A 12,827-nucleotide genomic window follows, 5' to 3' on the forward strand; every position below is an offset into this window, starting at 1 on the left:
CTCGGCCTCAGTTCCTTACCTTGAAAATGGGAAGATTGACAACCACTACTTTTAAGGTTAAAATGCCAAGTGAATCAGGTTGTGTCCAAGGCACATAATTGTAAGAAAGACAGCTGCTGTTTAATCAAGTACTGGCTCGAAAGGGTCTCTAAGGCAGTAAGGAGCATCCTTTGGGTTTGGTGAGACAAGGGTTCGAATCCCACCTCTCCACTTCCTGGCTGTCACCTTGGGCAAGTTTCTTAACTGCTCTGAGCTTTAGTTTCTTCATCTGAAAAAAGGCTGTAAACACAGACCACATTTCACAAACACACAAGGGTAACACAAGGCCCAACACATAGTTGGCACTCAATGAAAGTTGGCCATTATTAATTATCATCTCCTATCATGGGCAATGCCATACCAACTTCCGAATCACAGAGATCTTCAGGCCAGAACTGGATCTTGTATTCACATGTCTGTGTATTTGTTTTTCTTACACTAGAGGAGGAGCAACTTGGGTGCAGAAGGCTGGTCTGGCCCTTCTCAGCTGTCAGGTAGTCTTCTTCTGACTGGCCCTGAGCCAGGCAATAATGACGACTGAGTGGTGACTGAGACATCCTGGCTGTGCCCTCCCAGAGCTCAGTCCAGTGGGGAGACAGACTCACCCCCAGACAGTGACAACCCAGAGTGGTCAGGGCTGAGGTGTGAGAAGCAGGGTTGGGGGTAGCCAGTGGTGACCAAGACGGCTGTCTCAGGGCTCCCATTCTGACTACAGTCAATATCACTGATACAAAAAAAACACCCACTGAAAACAGCTAATAGTTTATTATACATTTCCATTTGCATTTACTTATTGAATTCCCACAACAAGCCTTTCCAGTAGTACTACCATTATGCCCATTTTATAGATGAGAGAACTGAGACACAGTCACCTACCTGAGCTCATGCAGCCATCAGCTGGTGGAGCCAGGATTTGAACCCAAGACAGCTGCCTTAACCCAAGGCTCTACTGCCTCTCAACACACAAAAGCTCCCTGGTTATCCAGGGAGGTGCTGAGGGCTTGTGGGTGTGGTTGGAGGGGAGCCTGAGGTTAGTAAAGTCTGAGTCTCACCTGCAGGGTGCAGTGAGTGAGGGGATAGATGCCGCTCAGGCCTGGTGTCCAAACCGCCTCCAGCTTTGTGGGCAGACTGGAAACCAAGTGGAGATCATGGGGCCGCTGAGGAAGCACTGTGGAGATGAGAGGAAGGACTGACCTGGGGGCCTTTGCCCCAAACTCCTCACCCTGCCTTCTACCCCAGCTCTGGCCTTTGACCCCAGTTCCACACCATCTGACACTCAACTTCCCAGATCCCTTTTCTGTTACCTGTGATGATGGCTGTGCGGGATGTGGTGACCCCCTTGGCATTATGGGCTTCACAGGAGAAAGAAGACGTCTTGTTCAGGCCTGGGAAGTCATATGAGGGTGGGGCCCAGTGTCAGAGAGGTGCCTCTACCATGCCCCACCTGACAGGGCCAGCCTAGCCTATAGGGGCACCTGCTTAGAAGGAGACTATGGGAAGGGAACACAGGCCTCCATCCCAAACACTGGGACAGGTCTGGGGGCCTCAGCCCTAATGCCTCACCACATAGACACACATATATGCAGACACAGGCACACACATGGATAGACTCACATACATACACAGAAACACATACACACACATAGAGACACACACACTCTTGTACACACACTTATGCACAGATAGAGATACATATTGTACTCACACATACACATAAGCACACTTAGAAATACATTCACACAGCGACACACAGATACAGAGTTATATAAAGGCACACATAGAAACACATACTCATAATTATACACAAGTCACCTACACCAATACCCACAGTTATACCCATGAACACACAAAGAAACACACTCACAGACAGAAACACACGTACTCATAGCTAGACACACAGATAGACACACACACTCACCTAGAGGCTGAAACACAGACACACATAGAGGCATATACACCTAATAAGCACACACCTAAGAAACAGGCTCTCATGGGTGTGTATAAATGTAGAGGTTTTTATCTTTATACATAAAAGCCTAAGTGGCCGTTATGGTAGAACGACCAGTTGCTCTGACATGCACCGAGCAGGCAGGCAGGCGAGAGGTTAGGGGCAAATAGACAGGCAGGTGAGTGGTTAGGGGCAACAGGCAGGCAGGTGAGTGGTTAGGGGCAACAGGCAGGCAGGTGAGCAGTTAGGGGCGAGTGGTCAGGGGCGAGCAGTCCTGGATTGCGAGAGGGATGTCCGACTGCAGGGATCAGGCCTAAACCGGCAGTCAGACATCCCCTGAGAAGTCTGGATTGCAAGAGGGCACAGGCCGGGCTGAGGGACCCGCGCCCCCCCCCCCCCCCGGTCCCGTGCATGAATTTTGTGTACTGGGCCTCTAGTTTGTTTATAAACTCGGTTCCTACCAAGTCCACCCCCCCTCACTCACTCACACCTCACTCTCCTGGTGTTTCTGGGAAGCACACATCAAGCACTCTCCCACCTCGGGAACTTTGTACTCCTGTTCCTCCTTTTTGGAACAGCGTTCCCACTGACATCCAAGTGGTTCACTCCCCACCCCTTCACATTGTTACTCAGATCCCACCTTCTCAGCCCTTCTGTCCCTGACCACCTTGTTTAAAATCAGAACTGCATGGCCGGTGTGGTTCAGGGATTAAACCAGGAGGTCAAGGTTTTGTCCCCAGTGGGCGGCATTTGGGAAGCAGAGGATTGAATTCCCTCTCATCATTGATGTTTCTGTCTCTCTCCCTCTCCCTTCCTTTCTCTGAAATGAATGGGAACATATTAAAAATGTTAAAAAGAAATACATTTGGAACCTCCCTCCATATCTAGCCTTTTTCTGCTTTATTATTTTCCCTTTGGCTATTCTCATCACAATATCAACTCCACTAGCATGTCAGCAACATGGGCAGGGGTTTCTGTCTGCCTTGTCCCCTGCTGTATCGCCTATGTCTAAGATGGCCTGGCACCCAGTAGGTGCTCTATAAATGCTTGTCGAATGAGTGAATGAATCTATGTGTCTACATTTGTGTACTTATGAGTGTTTCTGGCTGTGTATGCAGAAATGTGAGCATGGGTACTTCTGAGGGTGAGTTAATGTATGTGTCACGAATAACTGTTTTTGAGTGTCTTGCCTCTCCTCCCCAGTGTGATGATGGTGGGAACACAGGCAGATACACACACACACACATGCCCTGGGTGACAGGATGTAAGGAGGACTAAGTCTTAAGTCTGCATGTATAACTGTAGCTCGTGCCTGTCTGCCCATGCCTGTACCAGTGTGCTAGTGGACCTGTGAGTGTCTATGGATGTTGGGTGCTTGCGTGTGCCTCTTGCGTTTGTTCTGCGCCTGTTCTCACCACCATCTACCGCAGACACAAAGTTTCCTTTTCTTAGTCAGCAGAGGGAGTGGAAAGCCGGCTGGGGGCCCAAAGGGGTGGGCAGGGAAGCTCCTCAGTTCCGCTGTCCAGGCGCTAGTTCCCAGCCAAGGTCAGGTGCCCGCCTGCCCCCGCAGCCCCACAGCCAGCCCCTGCTGCCGGGGGAGGGACAGGACAGCCCTGGGCAGGCGGGCAGCCGGCGGGGGGGGGGGGGGCAGTCTGGGTCCCCTCCAGTCACCTGGCGTGTGGGGGCCGCCAGGGGCACTGTGTGGGAGCTGGCACTGTCCTCCAGAGGAGCCCTGGGGCAGGATGGGGGTTCTGGAGCCCAGTCCTGTTCCGACCACAGCATTCCTGCCCCCGTCTGAGTGAGTCACCAGGCCCCACCCCCTGCACTTCCGGCTGGCCTTGCTGGGGGAGAGGCCCAGGATTCCCCTTCCCAGGCTTGGACACCAACACCTTGAGGGAGGGGAGAGCAGGGATGAAGGGACCTGGGACCCCTTCCCTGCAGCAGGCTCTTCCTCACAGCCGGAGCAGGCCCACTCCAGATGTGCTTTCCAGATGCACTGTCCACCTCCTGTCTGCTCCTGCTCCTCCCCCCAACCCTGTGCTTTTTCCGAGGGAAAGAGAGGGATGGAAGGAGAGAGGGGGCACGCCCTGAGTCAGATCAAGGGACAGATGCACACAAACGGGCTAACATTCCTTAACACAACCCCCCCCCACCCCCCCAATGAATCACTCTTAACACACAGGGACCGTTATTGGCACAAAAACAGAGAATGCGGCGCTCAACAAGCTACACACAAGGCTGATGCTGTGGCAAACACGCAGTGACACAAATACACACTCCGTGACTTCCATACACACGGGCTGACGCAAATAAAGGAAGAGACCAAACATAAACACAATCAGACGTGCACACATGAACTACAAACACCTGGCAAGACCACATACACCTAGGCTGCAGCCGACAGACACACAAACCTCCCTGCATGTTGAGAGGCACACACCAAGGGACAATCACAAGTTGAGGTTGAAGCGGACAGATAATACACACCGGAACCCGTAGAGGTTAATGTGGACTTGCTCGCACAAAAATACAGCCAAGATTTCAAAACACAGCTGGACTTACTCAGGATGCTTAAGACATTCATCGAGATGCAGACTGATACAACAGCACTCACTTGCATGGACACGAGGGCTGTGGCAGACACACAAGAGGGGAGACATGTGCACACAGGCGGCACAGACACATCTACACACTGGCTGCTAGCACCCCATGTTCATCCACCCAGAGGGCATGGGGCCGGGCTGGTACTCAGGAAGAGCAGACAGAGGCAGAAAGGTGTTGCTGCTGTCTGCTGAGAGTCACACGTGCGTACACACACACAGACACACACAGGGGTCCATGGGACATAGTCCATACCAATATGCTCACCCTGTGACAAATACACAGACACCACAGATGTCCATGGACACAGATATGTATACACACAGACAACCACAGTCAGGGGAAACACACTAAAAAGCACACTGTCCATTGACACAATCTAATTCCATGGAAGCAAAAGCCCACACCATGATACTCACACCCATAGGTGCACACCTGTAAGCTGACATTGTCTCCTCTATATAGGGAGGTGTGGGAAATAGCCACGAAACGCACTGCGATCCCTCACTCTGCCACCTCTCCCCCAACACACACACACACTCCACCCTCACACAGTGCGTCACAGCTGTGAGCACACAAACACAAAGGCAGACACAGGCTGACACTGGTGTACGCGCGGGCACACACACACACTCACCCCTCCTCCACGCACTGAGACAGCTACAGAAGCTGGCCCTTGCTAACACCCCCCGCCTCATCCAAAGAAGTTGATGCTGACAGACACTGAGACACAGATCCAAAGGGACATGGATACGCACCCAGAACCTCCCCCCCCCCACTAACACACACACACACACACACACACACACACACACACACACACAGATCACCCTCACAGTTGCACCAAATACTGATACATGCACAGACCTCTCCCACCTGTGTTCCCCCCCATTTTTCCTTCTTCCTGGGATGGAGTTGGGCAACCGGCCTTCTCTCCCTCCCCCTCTCTGGGGTCCTGCCAAGCTGACTCAGTCCCCAGAGCCACTGGCCTGAGTCAGCCCTCTGGGGGCTGGCCTGCTCACCACCTTTCCCTTGCACACTCAGGGTCCCCAGAATGCCGGGAATGTGGGCACCTCCCTCCACCCTGGGAGACCCTCAGTCAGGAGTCCCCTCTCCATCCCAGCAGTTGGAGAGCAGGTTGGGGGTGCTAGAAGCTGATACCCTACAAGGTCCAGCCACCTCCCTCTGACTAATTGAGTCTCCCCCTTCTGTATTCCTCTCTCTCCTTTCTCATGAAGGGGAACCCCCGTGTCCATGGCCCCCCAGCAATGCCACGGACCGCTGTGTGACCCCAAGCTTGGTCCTGCCCCATCTTGGGTTACCTCTGTGGTCTGTCCCTCTCTGTCTCTGATTCTCTCTCTCTCTCTCTCTCTCTCTCTCTCTCTCTCTCTCTCTCATTCTCTGTCTCCCACTTTCATCTTCTCTCTTTGCTTCACGTTCTGTACCCACCAGTGGGGCCTTTCAGTGACAGGGGTAGATAGGTTGGGGGAGGTGGAGGAGAGGAGGGCATGGTTGATTCTGGTGCCCTACTTGGGGTCAAGGGCTGACAAAGGGCCATCAGGCCTACACACACTTGGGCTATGGAACAGCTCAGAGGAAACCCAGGACAAAGAATTCTATTCAGAGACGGGCTGGGGTAGTTGGAGGGAGAAAGAGCAGAGAGACAGGACACGGAGAAACAGAGCGATGGAGAACAGAGACAGAAGGAGATGGAGAAAGTGTATGGGGAGAGGTGAGGAGGTAGACAGGGGCAAAGATGCAGAGATAGACTCAGAGGCAGAGACACAGGAACCGAGAGAGACGGACAGAGAAGGACAGAGGGACAGGCAGACACTCACACAGGAGCATGAAGGGCACGCTTCTCCCACTTCCATCCTGCCAGGGCCTCTACAGTGAGCTGGCCACATCCCCGGACTCACCTGGAACATGAAGTATGTGCTGGGGGGTGTGGCCTGTGGCCGCAGCCAGGGGGACAGCATCCTGGAGCCAGAACAGGTCCACGGGCTCTGGGGGACCCTGGGCCCGGCAGCTCAGGTTGAAGGGGGTGTTGGCAGTAACAGTCCTGTCCTCAGGCTCCTCCAAGAAGTAGGGCAGGCCTGGGTGGGGGGTGATGGCAGAGGCTGGGTCTCTCTGAGCCCCCAGGTGTCTGACTCACTGCCAGGCTGTTGGAGCCTGCAGGCTCTTTAACCCGTATGTCCCCTCAAGCCTCTACCCCCAGGACACATCAGCCCAATACCTGTTTCCCCCAACCAATGTCGAACCCCCAGGACATATAAGCCCCTCCTTTTCCAGAATGTCTGACTTCTCATCCCATTTTACCAATGAGGAAGCGAGGGCCCCTGAGGATGGGAAGACAGTTAAGTCATGCCTCTGACACCTTATCTGTTTGAAAAATATCCTATCCCAACCATGGCTGACCCCAGGATATCCAACAACACTCCCCCTACCCCAAGATGTCTTCTCCCGCAGGATATATAATCCCAATAATTTATGGCCCAAGCTTCCTGATCCCTTCAGATCTCTGACATTCTTAGTATGTATGTCCCTGGCAGACATCCTGAATCTTCCAGCACACTCTGACCCCTGGGGTTCCTGACCTCCCATGACCTCTGAGCCCAGAGCTCACCCTCCAGTCCGATATAGCCGGGCTGGGACACAAAGTTCCTTCCTCCCAGGACCACTGCGCACTGGTACCATCCCACGTCCGAGAGCTGCAAGGACAAGATCCTGACAGAGACAGAGAGGTTTGGGATCAGAGCTGGACACTGGGAGGGACGCATCAGAACTGAAAGATGGGGGTCTGGACTGGAAACACGTGAGCTAAGAGGTGGGCGCTATTATTAACTCCTTTTACAAAAGAGGAAAGTGAAACCCGGGGCTACATCACATGCTCACAGCCACACAGCCGGCCAGTGGCCAAGCTGGGGCTCCAACCCCGGTGGAGCGCCTGGTGGTGACTTTTTCACCCACCATGTGATGGAGGTGGTGGGGGTCAGGGGTCAGGGGGGATGTAGGGATGTGGTTGGTCAGGGAGAGGCTGGTCACCTGAGCTTGCTGACCACTTTCCAGTCGTCCTGCTCATCTTCACCCAGGGGCACCTGGATCTGGGTGCTGTCTGCCAGCTCCAGGGCCTGTCCATCCCGAAGCCAGGTCACCTCAGGGGGCTCCCCATGAACCAGAAGCTCACACTGAAGGGTCCCTGTGAGTTCCCGGGCACCAGTGATGTTCCCTGGGCTCCCCACAAAGGGGTCCTCCTGAGCCTGTGAGCCTGCAGGGAGATGGGGAAGAGCCGGCTTAGGAAACTCCACTTCCCTCCAATTCCTCAGTCCCACCCTCTGGGCCTGCTTATGGCAGCCACGACCTTGCCAGGCCTTTAGGCCCACATAGCTGCAGAGTGACCTCAGCGGGGGCTGGAGGGAGGCGCCTTGAGGGGAGGATGGGAGCCTTCCCAAGGGATTAGGGTCCAGCCTTCATCCTTCAACTTTGGGAAGAAGGCCCGGGATCTGGCAGCCTCCCACGTCCTGGCCTGCCGGGCAGGGCCAGCTCTTGCCCCGCTGCCCTCCCTTAGGGTCTCCAGAGACTTGACAGGTCAGGCTGGTGGATGGTGGGGAAGAAAAGGAGGGAAGGAGAAGGAGAGGGGGAGGGAGAGAGAGAGAAGGAGAGACGGGGAGAGAAGCCAGATAAAAGTTGAGCAGGGGGAGTCAGAGACAGAAAGGAACAGAGACCCAGAGAGAGACAGAGGGTGAGAGATGAAGAGACACCCTAGGGGAAAAAAGTGGTGGAGAGACACGAGAAAGCGGCAGTGACATTGATAGAGACAGGGAGAGAGGGAGGGAGGGAGACCCACAGAGATGGTAGAGCTGGAGCCTGAGACAGAGCCTCGGTCCCAGAGATGGAGCAGACAATGGTGGGGCAGGGACAAGGGTGTGGGGGTGACTGTGCTGAGGGTTTTCCCCTAGGGTTCCCAAGCCCTCCCCGTCCCACTGCCGCTGGACTGAGTACTCCTTCCTGGAAATTTCCTTCCCTGGAAGCCCCCATCTCAGCCTCTCCCCAGGGCCCCCACACCAGTCCAGCCCCCACCCTGCCCTCAGCTTCTCCGGGGTGTCTGTCTCAGCCCGTGCATCTCTTCCCGTCTCTGAGCCTCCTAGTTTCTATTTCTTGTCCCTCTGTTCCTCTCTCAGAGCCCCTCTCTGTCCCCCGGGGCCTCTCTGGGCTTGTCTCTGTGTCTCCCGTCTCCCTCTCTGTTGTCCCAAGAAAATTCCCTGAGCCAACTGGGGACCACCCCCAACACCTGCCATCCCCCCCACCCGCCCCAGCCCCTCCACAGGTGGTCCTGCCCCTCAGGCCACCACCACTCACCGTTGGGGGCCATGCACCCCCAGCAGCACAGAGCCAACCACCAGGCCAGCGGGACCCTGCCCATCCTCGGGGCAGCGCGAGAGCTCTGCCAAACTTTCCTCAGAAGTTGCTGGGCACACGGAGGGGGAGGGGGCAGGGCCGGGTTGTCCCCGGCCCTCCCCCCAGCTCCGGGCTCCCCGGCTTTGGCTCTGCCCGCCTGGCACAGGAAGGGCTCCTCACCGGCTCCACTCCACTCCGTGGCCACCTTCCCTGCTCCCTGATCTTCTTCTCCCTCCCAGACCTCCGAAACCCGTTCCCCCGCCCCTGCCTCCCCCTGCCTCCACCCACCGGGCTGGGAGCCGAGGGGGCCACTGGGATTTCGAGGGGTTAACTTTGGAGAGGAGAGGACCAGCCCTGTCTTAAAGGGACCCTGGAGGGAGGCTGAGGAGGGAAAGGAGCCCTGGTGGCTTCACCCCTGAGCCTGGGCCAGAGAGGCAGGGAGGCTGTGTGTTTCTCTGCCCGGCGCAGGGCGCTGTCGCCCTGGGCTCTCTGGATGTCCCGTAAACATTCCTTCAGAACTCCACTCCCCGCTCAGCCCGGGGCGATGCCCCCTCCCCGGCCTCCACCCCCAGCCCAGCCCCAGTCAGGCACTCCTCTCACACTCACAGCTCCTCCCCCCCTTCCTCCTCCTCCCCCCTCCCCCCCCTCCTCCTCCCCCCTCTCCTCCTCCTCCTCCTCCCCCTCCTTGTCCTCCTCCCCCCTCCTTCCCCCTCCTCTCCTCCTCCAAGGACACACACACACACACACACACACACACACACACACACACTCACACAGTCAGATGTCATCAACACACAGAGGCTGGGACAGGAGGAGACATGCAGGGACACGCTGCCAGCCCATGGGACATACTCAGAAGACAAGCCAGGTCAGGAACTCCAGTCCTGGAGAAATCTCAGAAACCAGAACCTGAAGAACACCTGCTGGTGGCATCCCCGGGGCACACTCAGGGAGATGTGGAGCCTCCTGCCCAAGAGACCCACCTGGGCACAGAAACAGCACCCTCCCTGGCTGGTGTGGCATCAGCATCATCTTGTACCAAAAGGTGGTGGGTTCCATCCCCGGTCATGGCACGTGGAGGCAGTCAATCAATGTTTCTCTCTGACATTGGTCTCTCTCTCTCTCTCTCTCTCTCTCTCTCTCTCTCTCTCTCTCTCTCTCCCCCTCTCTCTAAAAATCAATAAAATTTTAAAAAAGAATCTATTTTTTAAAAAGGAACAAGACCCCAGGGTGTCCTGTGGGAGCACTGAAGAGTTGGGCTGGAATCCCAGCCCCACCAGGAACTGGTGATCTTAGAAGTGACTGGCCTCTCTAGGCCTCAGTTTGTCCATCTGTAAGATGGGAATAAGCAGGCTAGAGGGAGGACATCCTGGTCCAGTGCATGTGCAGTTCTTCTTTGCACATGATGATGACTGCTGACCAGGCGCCCTTGATTTTTGGCATGTCTTCTGTGTGTTTCTCTGTGCACTTGCATTGTGGTCCTTGCAGACCTGGGGCCTGTATGTGGGTTCTGCTGCCTGTCCATTTCTATGCCCCTATGTATTTTGCACATGGAGTTCTCTGTAAGCCTGCATTTCTGGGGGCTGGGGGAGGTGGAGGGGTGGGTGGAGTTGGGCAGCCATCTCTCTGCCCTTAACCCTTCTGTGTGTTGTTATCCCTACAGCTCATCACAAAGTCCTGTCCTTTCAGCCTCCTGATGTCTCCCACTGCCCCTTCTCCCATCTGAATGCAGCCCCATCCTTTCTGACCGGCCCCCTGTCCTGGCCTCCTTGCGTCCATTCTTGCTCTCTCCAAACCATCTCCCATTCAGCAACCAGACGGGTGTTTCAGAAATTCACATCTGCCCTGTCCCTCCCCTGCTTGACCATAGCTCCTTACTGCCCTCAGGGCGAGCTCCCAGCTCCCTAGCCTGGCACTCAGGGCTCTTCACCATCAGCTTCCCTGAGCTGTCTCGTTTGTGTCCTATTTCAGAGATGGCCTTAGCATCCATCCTGCCACCCAAGCCTGACTTTCCGGGTTCTCTTGAATCCCTTACCTGGCACTAAGTTACCTGGTCCCATGGAGGACTCAGCTTCACAAACCTTTCTCCCACCTGGCCCTGCCCTGTTCTCTCCCTGACACCTCTGCTCTGGCCTCCTCCCTGGTCTTCCTGCCTCCACTCTTCCAGACACAGCAAGAGGAGTGTGTCTCAATCCCAAATCACCCTTTCCCTCCTTTTCACCAAACCTTTCTAGATAAAGCTCCAGACAGCTTGCTTTAGGTCCCCTCATGTCCACTTGACCCTCCCCTTGGGGCCCCAGACTTTTTTCCCTTGATGGGAAAATGTGTATCTGTCTCTATCTTTTCCTCTCTCTAAAAATCAATGAATTTTTTTTAAAAAAATCTATTTTTAAAAAAGGAACAAGACCCCAGGGTGTCTTGTGGGAGCACCTGGAGCGGGTGTGTGTGTGTGTGTGCCTGAAGAGTTGGGCTGTAGCCTTTTGTCCCCAACTCCTACACATGCCTCAGCCCCATCTCAACATCCCCGCTCCATTGCATCATGGTCTGGCCCTTCCCAGTCTAAGCTAGGTTCCACTATTCACTCACAATACGCTGTCCTTTTCTTTAACAACACTGCATAGGTTGCCATGACACAGTAGTCCTCCATTATCCACGGTTTTCCTTTCCTAGTTTCAGTTACACGCGGTCAACCACGGCCTGAAAATATTAAATGGAAAATTCCAGAAACAAACAATTAATATGTTTTAAATTGCATGCTATTCTGAGTGGATTGATGAAATCTGGTGCGGTCCCTGGGACGTGAATCATCCCTTTGTCTATCGTATCCGTGCTATGTATACTACCCACCCAGTAGACACTTAATAGCTGTGGGTTATCAGATCTGTTAGAGAGAGAGCGAAAGTATTCACATAATTTTTATTACAGTACAGTGTTATGATTGCTCTATTTTATTATTATTTACTGTTGTTAATCTCTTACTGTGCCTAATGTATCAATTAAACTTTGTCATAGCTATGTGTGTATAGGAAAAAACATAGTGTATATAGGGATCAGTGCTATTGGTGGTTCTAGGCATCTACTGAAGGTCCTGAAACATGTCCCCTGTGGGTAAGGGGGGACTACTGTATATTTATTTATATATATTTATTAGTGTGACTATGTGTCTCATATCTGTCTCCTCCTACTGGCCTGTGGGCTCTGGGGGAACAGGGACTAGATCTATCCTGGTGACCACTGCATCTCAGCTACCCTGTAACAGTCCTGCCATAAAGTGGCCAATTCATTATTGTGGCATTTTGGAGATGAAAATATGTGTAAAGGTCTACCCACCTGTTTGAATATGGTCAGGAGGCCTCCATATCTAGGGCTCAGTGGACCTGGCTGTGTGCATGACCAACTCGAATCTCTGTTTGTTCACTCAAGAACTGTTAGAGGTAAAGATAGAATACTGGGGACTAGCTATGGTTATGGGAAATATTAATCATGCTCTGTTAACCACAATTGCCTTGTGTTGGTTAAAGTAAGGACGTTCTGACCTGGCTGGGAGTTGTAAGCTCCCAGGACCTGGGAGTCAACCTTGGACCTGGGAATCAACTTTGGAACCATTCTCATTCAAGAACTGCCTATTATCATGGAAGGATTAACAACCCCGTTGCCCAAACAATGGAGTCCCACCCCAGCCTGCATAGCTTATTCCCCATGCCTGTAATCCCTACTTCCCCATGTAATCTTTGTCTTACCCTACATAAGCAGCTGGCTTATGGGGGGCTGCAGAGCAGATTTTTGTGGATGACCTGCTGCTCTCCCATACTGCCGGCAGTATTGGAATAAACGCTCATAT

The 12,827-nt window shown here is 53.9% G+C and overlaps 1 protein-coding gene across 5 annotated transcripts in view; it reads right to left on the minus strand.

Annotated features, from left to right (window-relative positions):
* AXL (AXL receptor tyrosine kinase) overlaps positions 1 to 9,388 on the minus strand; it is a 28,836-nt gene extending 19,448 nt beyond the window's left edge. For 2 of the 5 annotated variants that reach the window (XM_036345914.1, XM_036345912.1), the window contains exons 1-6: positions 8,948 to 9,388; positions 7,634 to 7,856; positions 7,215 to 7,315; positions 6,508 to 6,684; positions 1,344 to 1,424; positions 1,092 to 1,207 (exon numbers count right to left, since the gene is read on the minus strand). In XM_036345914.1, coding sequence (XP_036201807.1) covers positions 1,092 to 1,207; positions 1,344 to 1,424; positions 6,508 to 6,684; positions 7,215 to 7,315; positions 7,634 to 7,856; positions 8,948 to 9,011 — 762 coding nt within the window. In that variant the 5' untranslated portion in view covers positions 9,012 to 9,388. The remainder of the gene's footprint in view (positions 1 to 1,091; positions 1,208 to 1,343; positions 1,425 to 6,507; positions 6,685 to 7,214; positions 7,316 to 7,633; positions 7,857 to 8,947) is intronic. The other 3 variants (XM_036345916.1, XM_036345915.1, XM_036345917.1) reach the window with 2 other exon arrangements.
* Between the last annotated feature and the right edge of the window lie 3,439 nt (positions 9,389 to 12,827).

This window comes from Myotis myotis, unplaced genomic scaffold (genome assembly GCF_014108235.1).
Source record: "Myotis myotis isolate mMyoMyo1 unplaced genomic scaffold, mMyoMyo1.p scaffold_m19_p_19, whole genome shotgun sequence".
NCBI classification, from domain to species: domain Eukaryota; kingdom Metazoa; phylum Chordata; class Mammalia; order Chiroptera; family Vespertilionidae; genus Myotis; species Myotis myotis.